Source organism: Rousettus aegyptiacus, unplaced genomic scaffold (assembly GCF_014176215.1).
Source record: "Rousettus aegyptiacus isolate mRouAeg1 unplaced genomic scaffold, mRouAeg1.p scaffold_m13_p_1, whole genome shotgun sequence".
Lineage (NCBI taxonomy): Eukaryota > Metazoa > Chordata > Mammalia > Chiroptera > Pteropodidae > Rousettus > Rousettus aegyptiacus.
Window position 1 is genome coordinate 20,562,042 of NW_023416284.1, and position 14,295 is coordinate 20,576,336.

At 44.9% G+C, this 14,295-nt stretch overlaps 1 protein-coding gene across 4 annotated transcripts in view; it reads right to left on the minus strand.

Annotated features, from left to right (window-relative positions):
• The window catches only part of TRIM62 (tripartite motif containing 62), a 29,616-nt gene extending 24,649 nt beyond the window's left edge, over nt 1-4,967 (minus strand). Inside the window, exons 1-2 of one of the 4 annotated variants that reach the window (XM_016150523.2) lie at nt 4,898-4,967; nt 3,943-4,377 (exon numbers count right to left, since the gene is read on the minus strand). In XM_016150523.2, coding sequence (XP_016006009.1) covers nt 3,943-4,350 — 408 coding nt within the window. In that variant the 5' untranslated portion in view covers nt 4,351-4,377; nt 4,898-4,967. Of the gene's footprint in view, nt 1-3,942; nt 4,818-4,897 lie in introns of all 4 variants that reach the window. The other 3 variants (XM_036220939.1, XM_036220599.1, XM_036220250.1) reach the window with 3 other exon arrangements.
• Nucleotides 4,968-14,295: the final 9,328 nt, after the last annotated feature.

Sequence of the window (14,295 nt, forward strand, 5' to 3'; positions counted from 1 at the left end):
CTTATCTGTAAAAGAAGCAAATTACAGTATCCCCTGGACAGGGTGTTATGAAGATTAAATGAGGTGATACCGGAAAAGCATTTAGTATACTCCCAGGCAGTGGGCTAGGTTCAATAAGTAATGGCCGAGAAGCCCCAAACCCTGTGGAGATGGGGCTCCCTCCCTCTCCTTTGCTCTATGGTTCAGTGCTCAGTAGAGAAAAACACACATACTCATACACACATGCACGATCTCAGATGCACACATGCATGCACAGTCACATGCTATTACACAATTCCATAGAATTAGAAAGCAATTCTAACCATGGGTGGACTTTAACTTTTCCATTATGGAGCTGTTTATTATGTTCATTTTAGGATAAGAAAAAATAAAGATATTTAAAAATTACTGTGTTATACTCTATGCCAGGCACAGTATCAGGCACTTTTGACACAGCACCCCTCACCCTTACAGCATCCTTCACCCATGTTATAGGTGAGCAGAGGGAAGCTTAGAGAAGCAAAATGACCTGACCAAGAACACGTAGCTTCTCAACAATGATGCCAAGATCTGATCCCAGGATTGGAATCTGGTGAGTACAAAGCAATTCTGCTTGGCAGGTCAGGGAAAGCTTTGTGGAGATGATGCTTGAGCTGAACCTGGAAAGCTGAATAGGACTTTGCCAGGCCAAGGTTCTCAACCTGGCGGGAGTGGGAGTGGGGGGGGGGGTTCGACCCCAGGGGACATGTGATGAGGTCTGGAGACATTTTTGGTTGTCACAGCTTGGTGGAGAGGTGCTACTGGGATCTAGTGGATAGAGAGAGGCCAGAAATGCTGCTAAATATACAATGCACAACAAATACTTATCTGGCTGCAAATGTCAATAGTGCAGAGTATGATGTAACATACTAGAGCTGTTATTATTTATTAGGTGCTTACTATGTGCTAAGTGCAGCACTAAGTTTTTGCAAATGTCATCTTATTTAATCCAACTGCATTACTCCCATGATATTAATGAGATGTGAGGCTCAGAGATGGTAAGTAACCTTCCTAAGGTCACACAGCCAGAAAATGGTAGCGCTAGGTTTGGAGCTGCCTGAGTTCAAAGCCAGAGCTCTTAACCTTTCTGTTCTGCTGCCTCCAGGATTTATAACAAATCTAAAAGCATCAGGCCAAGTGCTAGGTGGGATGTGAAGGCTCTCTAGCTGAACCCTGGTACAGCCTCCTCTGGACTTGAGGCCTTGGGTGAGGTCTTTCTCTCCCCTTCTGCCATTTTCCCATCTGTCAAATGAAGCTTGCACCAGACAATCTCCAAAGCCTTGCCTGAGCACTGAGTCTGTTATGGTTCAGGAGAGGGGCCTAATCCCAGGCTATGGGAGACTGCAGCTGGGAGAAGAGGGTGTATGATGGACAGGCTCAACCTCACTCCCTGAGCATAACTAGCTAATGAGCCCTGCTTCCCCACAAGTAGAAAGAGGCAGGTGGGGGTAGGGAGTGGCTTGAACCTTCCCAGGAGCTTCCCTCTCTAGTGGGGAGGTATGTTTCTCTGCTGCCTTCTTGCCAAGCCCAAAAGAGGCACCGAAGCCAAGTCTCCTCAGGCAACAGAGGCAGGTCTGGGCATTTTCCCAGCTGGACACATGAGTTCTCACAGGTAGAAGAGGAAAGAACAGAATTGCATGCTGACTCAACCCCTACCACATGTCAGATGTCTCAAACAGTGAATCCGTCTCAGGTCAGCCTTATGAAAATTCTGGTAGGAAAGAATCGACCTGACCCCAGTTTACAGATGGGAGCATCAAGGCTTACATGCAGTGACTTGTTGAGTTAGATAGTGCTGAAGGAAGATTTGGAACCAAAGTGTGTCTGACCCCAGGGCAGTACACCACAGAGTGAATAGTGTTCCGTTCTTTTTTTTTTTTTCCACCGAAAAATGAAAGTTTTTCAATAACATTTGGAGAAAATATATGTTTAATTTCTCCTGCCTTCCCCAGGACACAGAATGGACTACAACAAGCCAAAACACAATAATTATGATCTCCTGGTTCGCAGGTGGGGGAACCAAGGCTCTAAAGGCAAAGGCCTCTCCAGCTAGAAAGTCAAACAGAAAGAGGAGGAGCAGGTGGGGAGGGCTCTGGCCTGTGTCAGGCTGTGCTTTCTAGCCTGGATCTCACTGTCTGGCAGTGTGGCTTTGGTTAAGTCACATCACCTGTCTGGACCTCAGCCTCCATTTCTCCTGGAGCCAATGCTCATTTTCATAGGCATCTCCTAGGTGCAGGCTTACTCTCAGAGATTCATATATAAGGGGGGAGGAAGGCCCTACAATATGGGGGGAAAGGAGTTATTTAGCTTCTGCATAAGCATCTTGAGGGTGAGAGAGCTCATTATCTCCCAAGCTATCCCACCGCCTTTTCATAAAATGTTTGTCAGAAACCTTCTGCTTCCAAAGGCTCTACAGTTCTGGGGCAGCTTGGGTTAAGGTTGGTCATTCATTCATTCAACTTCTACTGACATGTACTGTTAGCTATGCCTTGTGCCAGGCTTTGGGGCCATAGATATGATGGATAAGAGACTGTCCCTGTTCTTGGGGAACTGTGTGCTAAACTGGTATGCCAAGGCCAGAGATGTGGGGCTGCTGGATTTAAATGGTTTGGCTTGAGAAAAAGATCTCAGGCTCCAATGAGCTTAGGAACTGTTTTATTAAACACAGTAAAATGAGTTTCTTTGCAATAAGATTTCTCCAAGCTTCTCATATAAGAATCCTCCAAGGGATTATAGAGAATATACTATATTTCTCAAATATAGCTGATCTTGGAACACTACTTTTTAAAACATCATACTAATTAACAGAAAACACTACAGGAAATGCAGCTCTAATGCTACTGGGTTTTTTTGTTTGTTTTTTTTGTTTTTGTTTTCTTTTGGCCAGCAGAGCTTGGAGAAGGCTTATACAGAGAGGATGTTTGAGCAGGTCTTTGATAATTGAGTAGGAGTTGGTTAGTGAAGATGAGAAGGTTTAAGGGAGACCAATTACAGTCCTAGGCTGACTATCTCAGGTTACTGTGCATGTACTGTTTCATTTAGTTCTCAGAGGTCCTGATGTGGGTGACAGAGCCAAGAAGGTCATCAAAAGCCCCTGGAGACTCCTAAAGGTCCACTCCTTTCTTCTCAAATCACCTCATTGCAGGGCCTTATTCTCTAAACCTTAAGTCTTTAAGTCCTCTCAACCAGGGCTTTACTCCAATTTAAACCCCAAATGATTCTTACAGTATCTAAATTGGATCCCAGCCTTAACCCCTCACACACCTAGGCCTAGCCCTTGGGAGCCAAACCCACCGTCTCAGCTGTTTGCTGACCCTAACTTAAACCCTCTCTCAGATTTAACCCTGACCTGTCCAGCACAATCCAGTCCTGGTACTGCTCCCTTGGTCCTGATCCATACCTGAGCCCCAGCCATTTGGGCCCCCACACCTGCTGCTCAGTTACTCCATACAGTCCTGACTCATTCTCAGATGGTGGCCCAGCCTCCTGTCTATCCCTGACTGTGTTCCCACCCCAATCTCTCTTTGTCCCCAACTCTGTCCTGAGCCATTCTTATGTGGGCCCCGTCTCCAGGTCCAGCTTCCACGACCGCTGACAGTGGCCCTGGCCTTGCCCAGCTGATTCAGACCCATCCCCAACCAACCCTGCTCCAGCCCGTACCTGGTCCAGCCTCTGATCTCATCTGTCCCTGTGGTCCCACTCCGCTGGTGATCTCTGCCCAACCATGGACCTACGCCCACTTCAGGTCTAGGTCAGACCCCGCCCAAATCCCCGCCCATCACGGAGGCCACGCCCCAGTCCCGCCCTGTACTAGTTCTGATAGGGCCCTGACCCTGCCCGCGGCCCCGTTCCACAACAATTCTGACTGGGCCCCGCCCCCGGGCCAGCCCCGCCCCCCCGTCCCGGCCCCGCCAGGCGGCTCACCTGCAACTCCTCAAAGGCATCGTCGATGCTGGTGACCTGGTGCTGCTCGTGCAGCGCAGGCTCGTCGCAGAAGAAGCAGAGCAACGCGCGGTCCGTGAGGCAGAAGAGCTTGACCTTGTCGTGCGCCTGGCAGGGTCGCGCCGCGCGGCGCGCGTTGAGGATGGCGTCCAGCGGGAAGGCGCTGTAGCGCTCCACGATGTTGGCCAGCTTGAGGCTGGGCGCGAGCGCGGGCTCGGCAAACGTGCGCCGGCATTCCGGGCAGTCACGGGCCCCCTGCGCCTCCTGCCGCACCCAGTGCTCGGTGATGCAACGGCGGCAGAAGTAGTGCTCGCAGCCCAGGCTCACCGGGTCCTGGTAGATACTCAGACAGATGGAGCAGAGCAGCTCGTCCTTGAGACTGCACGCCATGGCGCCGGGGGCGGTGGAGACGGGGGCCTGAGACGTAGGGGAGCGAGAGCGCGGCGCTGTCGGAGGCAGCACCGAGGGATGGGTGCGGGGAGCAGGCCGGGAGACGCAAGAGTAGGCGCTACAGAAGGAAGGAGGACTGTCCGGAAGGGGGTTAACACGAGGAAGGGGTGCAGGGCAGAGATTACCCGAGATGTGAGTCTAGGAAGGTGGTCTCGAGGTAGTGGGTGACCTGGAGCGATGGGTGCTGGAGGAAGGGGGCTGTAGCTGTCTCAGGGAAGGGACTCCAGGCAAGAAGGTTCTAGGGAAGGGGCAGTTCAATGGAATGGGTGCTGGGAGAAAGGGATCTAGGAGGGGGACGGAGGCCTTGGGGTGGGGGCTGAAATCCCGGGATGGGTGAGGTAGGGGGAGGGGGAGAGCTGGGGATAGGGAATTCTGGGGGAGCGAGAAGCCAGGCGGAGCCGCTGTGCCTGGCAGAGGAGAGGAGGGGTGAGAGCACGCTCAGCTTCCTGATCCCGGCCCCAAGACCTGGCCCGGAGCGGCCCCTTACCCGCGCCGGCTCAGCAGCCACTGCTCTGGTCCCAGCGCAGCCTCTCAACCCGGAACCAGCCGAGCCCGAGCCCCAGCTGCCGGCAGCCTCTACTCCCACCCCGCCCCGGTGGGCGGGACTCAAACGTCTCCACCCCCCAGGCGGGTTGAGGAGGAGGGGCAGGGCCCGGCCTCCAGCCGCTAGACCCCCTCCCCGCCCCCATCATTCTCCAGCTCCCTCCAGCGTGAGACGCAGCTGTTCCTTCAGGATTTGCACAGGGAACAACATCCAGGTCTTGCTTAGGGTCCCTGCGGCGGATGGAGGAAAGTGTCAGCTAGTGTGAGAGGCTAACGAGTCAGGGAGGAACATCTTTTTAGATTATCGATTTGAAGATGTGGGAAAAATAATATTTTGTGTTAAAACAAGGATATGTTGTATAATCTGCATAGAATACAACTTTTGCATAAAATATAAAGATAAAACTTGAGAAACACCTTGCTTGCTTAGAGCAAGTTCAAAGCCTTCACATTTCTAAGTCCTGGGGTTCCATTTTCTCTTTACTTTCTCAAGGAGTGCTTGGAGAAGTTTGGAAGGCCCTGGCCCTGGCTAATGTCTGACCCAAGGAGTTGGCTCCATTCAGCAAACTTTTCTGGGGTGCCATATTTTGTACACGTGTGGAGGGGGCCGGGGAGTGGAGCAGGAAAGCTGGAGGAAGAGTAATAGGAGACCTCGTCTCATGACAGATGGAGAGGAGGTTTCTAGGCAGAGGGGACGGCATGTGCAAAAGCATAGAGGCGTGAAAAGGGAGGGCCCTTTGGGAGAAGTGCAATAGTTCTGTACTGTTGGGGGTGGGGTAGAGGGTGCTGAGGGTCATGGTAAAGGATTTCCTGAGAGCAATGGGCTTTCAAACAGGGGCATGATCTGGTCTGACATGGGTTTCGGGAAGTTAAGGAGATGCACATCATACCAGCAGCAAGGTCAAGGCAGGGGCCCTTTCTGATGTGTCTGAATATGTTCAGTGCTCCTCACATTATAAAGATGCATAGCTGAATAACAGCAGCAAAAATGTGGACTGCAGGAAGAGAGAGTGGGCATGAGGTCAATGTTGACATAGTGCCTGCAGGCGGTGAGACCTGAACTGGGGCCATGACAGTGGATAAGGAGAGAAAGCTAGGGTACTGAACGATAGACACTATGCCATTTGTAATGGATTGAATATGGGGACGAGAGGCAAGGAGGCATTAGAGATGGCTCCCCAGTTTCTGACTCCTCCAGCAGTATCTTTACTGCAGTTAAAATTTATTAAGGTACAATTTAAAAAACAGCCTGAAGTTTACTCCTCTGCTGTTTGTGTGTCCTCTATCACACCATCATTGCCAAAAAGAAGTTGGTAGCTCATGCAGCAACTATTCCTCAACGTTTTCTTGTGGTCAGTGGTCCACAAGTGGTCCCATTCCCCATGTGACCAAGGGAAGGCTGATCCCAGGCCCTTCCAGGAGAGAGTTTCATTTAGTCCAAGTCCATCGTGGTGGTTGCATGCCTCTTACCAAGCAGGTCTGGCCTAGAAAACCAAAGGGGAAGCTTACGGCGGGGAAGGAACTTCTGAAAAGGATCTCTTCACTTTCAGAATTACTCTACCCCCTTTGCTTTACGTTGGTGGTGATGCTTGGGATTGCAGCAGCCATCCTGTTCCCAGTCTGAGGATGCAGCCAACACATGGCCGAGTCCAAAAGAGTCCTAGGGAGGAAGAGCTGGTACTCCGATGCAGAGCCCAGACTTTTGAATATGTGAGATTGACTATCTTATTACTTAAATTTAATACCCATGTTCTGTCACTTGGCAACCAAAAGAATACACTGATATGCACCCCCCTATTTTTTTTTTTTTGTAAAGAGGACAGTGTTGAAATTACTGAATTATTTGAAGTAAAATGAAAAAAGGCTTGATATGGATAAAACAGTGGGCTTCATTTATTCAACATGTAATTCCTCCTCCTCTTCTATAGTAACATAGTAGCTGGAAAAATGGCTGGTCTGCTGGAGATGCCACTTTCCAGCCTTTCTTGCAGCTGAGTGTGGCTTCTTGACTAACTCATCTCCAAAAGAATTTAAATAGAAATAGCCCTTAAGGCATTTACTGATATGACTCTGGGCAGGCCTCGTGCTAGGGAATGTAATAAACTATGTCCCCTTATTCTCAAGGAGCTTACAGTCCAGAGGGAAATAATGAGAAATCCTTATCAAACCTAGTAGTGTTTACTGAGCACTCTCGCATTAATTATTGGATCTGAGTCTCATAGCAATCTTAACCAGTAGATATTATTATCCCCATTTTATAGAGGAAGATACTGAGGCTCAGAGAAAGGAGATGTAATGGAAATTTCTAGTTTTCCACCAAAATCCCTCCTCCTCTTCTTTTATAATAATATAGTAGCCAAAGAAATGGCTGGTCTGACAGAGACTACACTTTCCAGCTGCTCTTGCAACTGAGTGTAGCTTTGTGACCCTTTCCAATAGGACAAAAATAGAAATAGTCCTTAAAGCATTGGGCTTTTGCACTTCCATGCTTCATTTCCTCTTCTCCTGAGTTGGAACACAGATGTGCCAGGAACCTGGCTTCAATAAAAGGGACTGATGGAGCAAAGGTATGGAATGAACCTGAGTTCCTGAGTGACTACATGGAGTTGAGCCGCCCCCCAATACGGACTAGAGAGTGAGAAATAAACTCCCATTTTCTATAAGTCATTGTATTTTCGGTCTCTGTTGCAGCAGGTTAGTCTTCTCCATGCTATTCTTTGTCTGTTTTGAGAAGAAACTCCGGTACAATATTATGCTATTGCCTAAATCCTTTCAGAAGCTAAGTTCTTTTTAATATCTAGCTCCAGTCTCTTTCAAAGTGTATAGAATATGGTTTTCTCTGGCTGAAAGTGATAGCCTCTTTGACTTTTTATAATACTTTCCAGCTTTTAGCCTTTTCACCCTTTGAGCTGTTCTTCTCCTGACCTTCTGCCATCTCATTTGTTAAAGAAAAAACCCATAGGCCCATCCAGGTAACATTGGCTCAGGCCCGTTGAAAGGAGAAGGGGCAAGAGATGAACATTCCTCGAGTCTCCTGTGTGCCAGTCATCATTCTAGGTGCTTCACATCCATTCTTTTATTTAATCCTCACAACAGCCCTCCAGACGTGACATTTTTCTCCCTGTTTGCAGATGAGGAAACTGCAGCCCAAGGAGGTGACTCAACTTGCAAATCAGAGCAAGGCTTCTCCACCCCAAGCTGCTGAAGAAGATTCTACAGATGTGCAACCTGGAGCTGGGCCAAATCTGGGCTCCGAGGTCCATCTAATGGTCTCTATGATTGGTCCAGCAGGGCCCCCTATCTCAGTCCCTCCCCCCATTGTTCCAAACTTTTGCCTATCTCTCAAGCACCATAGACACAGTCCTGCTCCTTTCTCAGTGGGGGACCTTGCCTCCCACTGATGTGAAAGCAGAGCCCCTGGGAGGGGGGTTCTCAAATTCCAGTCCTCTTTAACCTATCGACTTACCCATAGAAACACCTCAGGTCCTTTGTGAAATAAGGCAGAGTATAAAAAACAAATGGATGAAGTCGATGCATTTGTAACTTTATTCACCCTCACTCCCTTTGCTCTAGTCTGACCATGAAGTGTGCCATCCCTTCAAAACTAATTCCTCCACCTGGGCCCTGGTCTAACCCTGACAGGCCTCCTCCGGGACCCACTCCTTCAATTATCCCCCTCTCCACTCTGTATTTTTGTCTCCTTCCTCAGCATTGGCTACTTTCCCTCAGCCTATAAACATTCTCAAGTTTCTCTGAAAACAGTACTCCCTATATTTCCCCCCACTTTTAGCTACTACCTCATTTCTTGCCTTTCTGTAGCCCGGCCTCTTAAACGAATCACTGCACATCCTCCCCCGCCTTTCATCAAGCACAGCAGCCTGGCTCTGCTCCCCATCATCCTACTGAATTCGCTAATCTCCTAATTGCCAATTAAAGATAGCTGCTAATACATAGTTGCTGCTGCAGGAAAACAAAATACAGATAAACATTAAAAGGAAATTTGAGATATTCATGATTCCACCACCTAGAGAGAATGATTGTTAATACTCGTTTACATCCTTATATACCTTTTCACATGTTATACATGCTTACATGCATGCACATACATACAGACACACACACACAAAGGGGGAGGAGGGGAAGGGAGAGAGGGAGAGCGGAAGGGGGAGGAAAAGGGAGAAGGCTGGAGAGAGGGAAGGTTTTCTAAAAATAAAAATGAGTTCTCTAAATCATTGCGTCTCAAAGCATTGTCCTTTAACCACATGTGTCTTAGAATAGGTTCTTCCAAAGGCTGATAAGAACTGGAGAGAAAATAGTTTATTGGGGAAGTGTAAATAACACTACTAGGGAAGGGGGAAAGTGAAACGGGGAAGGGGAGGCAGCCCCATAAGGCTGCGTGTGAAGCCAGCTAGCACAGAGGGCGACTGAAGATCTCTCCTGCAGAGAAACTCTAGGAAATGGTACAAAACAAATGCCTCAGAGTGATTCCGCCCAAAGGGCAAGAAAGCTGGCTATTTATACACCATCTTTGAGTGCTGAGGTTGCTCTCCCTCACTTTGTGACCGGTGATGTGTTCAGTTATCTTTCTGCAGGTCTGGGGAGAAGATCCCTCAGCGATGATGCAAGACGCCGGCAGTTGGAAGTCTTGGGAGCACAGGTTTGAAGGATAAAGGCAGGGCAATGACGGTACTTGTTACAGTCCACCCCTTACAGCTGCCTCAGATCAACTTGCACACCACCTTAAGTTTCAAGTCCCACCACCGCTTCCTCATGGTGGTGGTCAGTCACAATTTATTTACTTTTTTAAAAAGAAGACATAGGACGAGTAGAGAAACAAGCTACAGACCCCACTACAGACCTCAGCTGGTGCTGAGACTGACTGATGCTCACCGTCTTCTTGCTGTACCATCCATTCTAGATGCTCCTCACCTGGGCCAGCAGGGGTCACGTGCCCCCACCAGTTCGGTTACTCTTCTCCTTGTTTGCTGCTCTACTGACATGAGGAGCTCAAAATTGTCAGGGGGCAGATATTATTTTAGTTTTAGTAAAACAATTACTGTGGTCTCTGGTGAAAGTGTTCTCCCCTATCCTCTGGAAACTAGGATCTCTAGTCCAGCAGAGCCTAGGGCTTTGAGGATAAAAAGCGTAAATTTACCAAGTGAATCATTGAGAATAAAGTGAGAGGGACCACACTTCCTTGGTTCCCAGACCTCTGTATTCTACTGACTAGAGATACTGGGCATATTTAATGACTGTTGGCTCAAGGTATGTAAATATATCTTAAGGACAGCACTTCTATAGCAAACAACTCCCAGTAGTAAAAATGTTACAAAATATGAGAAGAGAAAGACTTCTAAGAGACCAAATTAGAAACAACTTGGATAAATCACATGCTGTGTTAGGTGGGTCCTCTGGAAAGTGAACATAGGGATGGAGTTAGGAGTGCAAGGGGTTTATGGGGTAATGTCTGTGAAAGATAAAAGTGAGGGAAGTGAGATTGGGCAGGGAGAGCCCCGGCATGATGTAGATCTGACAAAGTCTTGGCTATCCCCAAGGGTGATTACAGCAAATATTGTTCGTTAGAGCCCCATGTGGAGCAGAAATGACAAAACTCTATTAACCCTCTTCATAGTCATCGCTTAGAGAATGCCAAAGAAGAGCATGGCCTCAACTCAAAATATGAGAAGAGAAAAGCTGAGGCAGATTCCGAAGGCACAACAGCTCGAGGCTGTCAGCTAACTATACTCTTTGTGGCTAAATGGCAAGTTTTTTATTGAAGGGAGATCTTCCTGGCACACATGCCAAAACTTAGGATAACAGAAAAATATGAAAGACTTTAAGTGTTTTAAAAGCAATATAATTAGGCGTAGAAGGCATGAGGCAAGGATAAGAGCTTATGGAAAAAGAATCAAGTAAAAATAGTAGAAAGAAACTACTAAAAACTCACTAGATGTTTTGAAAAGTCGACTAGACACAGGCTTGAGAGAGGATTAGTAAACTCAAATTTATCTGCAGAAACCACCCAGAACTTAAAGAAGCACAAAAAGATGCAATTAGGATAGACACTATAGAACATTAATGGAATGTATGGGTTCTGAAGCCACATACCTGGGATTAAAATTCAGCTCTCTTCTTACTAGTTATAAGGCCTCAGACAAGTTTTCAAACTTCTTTATGCCTCAGTTTTCTCAGCTATAAAATGGAGATGTATTAGTACCTTCCTCATGATGTTGTTATGAAGATTGAGTTTATAGTTCTTATCAGTGAGTTATAGTCCTTAAACATATAGTAAATGCTCGGTAAATGTTCAGTGACATTCTAGAGGAATGGAAAATTTGAAAGATAAATTAAAAATTATGGAAGAGAAAGTGAGAAGTTTAAACATTTATCTAATAGTATTTCCAGAAGAAGAAAATAGGGAAGAAGCAACATGTGAAAAAATAATGGTGGAAAATTTTCTATACATGAAGAAAAATGAGCCGCTAAAACAAAAAAGCACACTGAGTTCTGAGTAGGATTTAAAAAACTCCATTTCTGGAGAAATTGAAAAAGAATAAAGATAAATTTAAAAATTTGAAAAGCTACCAGAGAAAAAACAGATTATCCACAAATGAATGACATTCTGCCTGAAGCCAATTTCTCATCAGCAATAGTAAATGCCAATGGAATAATAGCTTCAGAGTGATGAGAAAAACAATTAGAATCTTATATTCAGCTAACCAGCATTTAAGGGTGCATGCAAAATTAAGATATTTTCAGATATACGCAGACTGAAAGATAAAGCAGTCTTATCTCAGAATTTTGCTCAAAGAATTTATGAAGGATGAACTTTAGCAAGAAAAAAATTAAACTCAGAAGGAAAGACTTTTTCTCCAAACAAGATGGAACAAGACACAGATTTATCTTCTCACCCAGAACAACTAAAAACTTGACAAATATATAAAAGAGTGATACCTCAGGTTTTGGGCATCAGGCAACAAAGGGTGGTGATCTTTGAGTGATGAGAAACAAACGGGGAGCCCTACAATTGCCCCAGCTGACTGCCTAGAGAAAGTTTCCAAGTCACAGTGTAGAGAAGGGGAACCCAGGCAGACACTAGAGGCCTTCCTGAGATACGAAGACAAAGTAGGTAGTCCAAGGGGACCTAAGAAGCTGTAGTTTGCAAGTCAGAGTACCAGAATGAGGAGAGCTGCACAGTACTGGGTACTAATCAATGCGTACATGTGAGGAAATGACCCAAGGCTGAGTAAAGAACCTCCCAAAAGGGTTAGAGGGGAAAAGTTTCAGAGTTCACATCTAACCAGGAAGAGTGCCATTCTCACCAGCTAGAATGGAAAACATCATAGTTCTTGGGAAATTGAGTACTTAAAGGGTTTTGCCTCAGTAACAGGAAAAATTATCTTTAGCTCAAATGCCTATTCTGGCCCTGCCAAAAAAGTTTAAAAGCAAGACCTGGAATGATCAAATTATTTCTGAGTAACTTAACTACATTCAGAACAAAGCTAAAGAATATTTATAGGAATACAAAAATCCAACACCTAACAAAGTAAGATTCACGATGCCTGGCAACCATAAAAAATTACCAGGCATGTAAGAAAGCAGGAAAATGCTACTTATAAGAAAGAGAAGATTAATCAAAACTGATACAGAAATGACACATGATGGAATTAGGAGACAAAGATATTAAAACACCTATCATAGCTAAATTCCATATCTTCGAGAAGCTAGAAGATAAAGCATGTTAAGTAGTGTTGTGGAAGACATTTAAAATGATCCAAATCAAACTTCTAGAGATGAAAATTACAGTGTTTGAGATGAAAAACAGACTGGATGGATTAATGGCAGTTTTAATATTGCAGAAGAAAAGATTTGTGAACTTGAAGACATAGCAATGGAAACCATCCAAAATAAAACACAGAGAGAAGAGTGACTAAAACAAATGAAAAGAGCATCAGTGAAACATGGTACATAACTTAAAGTAGCCTAATATATGTGTGTTTGGGGTCTCTGAGGGAGAGAAAGGTGGGGGAGACAGAAGACAATTTGAAGAAAAGTTTGAAAATTTTCAAAATCTGATGAAATGCAGTATTTGAGAAAAAATTATAACAAACAGAAGCAAAAGGGCCAGAAGGTGCTGAGTGGAAGTATACCATTGTAAAGTTCTTATATTCTACATGAAGTGGTATAATATCACTTGAAGGCAGAGTGTAATAAGTTGAAGGTGTATACTCTGAATGCTAAAGCAACTACTAGAATAACAATAAATTGTTATAATGAGTGGGGGAAAGAGAAATCGAATAGCTATATTTAAACCCAACCATATTAATGGTCACATTAATTGTAAAAGATCTAACCACCCCAATAAAAAAGCTGAGATTTTCAGATTGAATAAAAAACCGAGGCATAGATGTATATTTGCTATAAGAAACTCACTTTAAGTGTTAAGACACAAATAGATTAAAAGTAAAGGGATGGAAAAAGACATGCGGGCATACCTCATTTTATTGCGCTTTGCTTTATTGTGCTTCACAGATATTGCTTTCTTTTCTTTCTTTCTTTCTTTCTTTCTTTTTTTTTTTTTTTTTTACAAATTGAAGGTTTGTGGCAATCCTGTATCTATCAAGTCTATCAGTGCCATTTGCTCACTTTGTGTCTGCTCCTGGTGAAGGTGCTGTGAAAATTGTTAAAATGACAATAAAATATTTAGAATATTATATAAACTCAGTTGATAAAGCAGCAGCAGAATTTGAGGTTTGAGATTTCCAATTTTGAAAGAAGTTCTGTGAGTAAAATGCTTTCAAACAGCATCACACGTTACAGAGAAATCATTCATGAAAGGAAGTCAGTTCATGCAGCAAAATTTATTGCTGTCTTATTTTAAGAAATTGCCACCTTGGCCTTCGGTAACCACCACCCTGATCAGTTAGCAGCCATCAACAACTGAGACAAGAACCTCCACTAGCGAAAAGATTATGATTGCTAAAGGCTCAGGTAATGGTTAGCATTTTTTAGAAATTAAGTATTTTTAACGAAGATATATACATTTTTAAGACATACTGGTGTTCAACACTTAATAGATAGACTATAGTATAGTGTAAATATAACTTTTATATGCAATGGGAAACCAAAATATTCATGTGACTCACTTTATTGCAATATTCATTTTACTGTGGTGATCTCGAACTAAACCCACAATATATCCGAGATATGCCTATACCACTTTGTAGACAATCACAAGAAAGTAGATTTCAGAGCAATGACTATTACCTGGGATAAAGTGAGTTTTTTCATAATGATAAAAGAGTCAATGTATCAAGTAGACATATATCAAGTAGACATAGT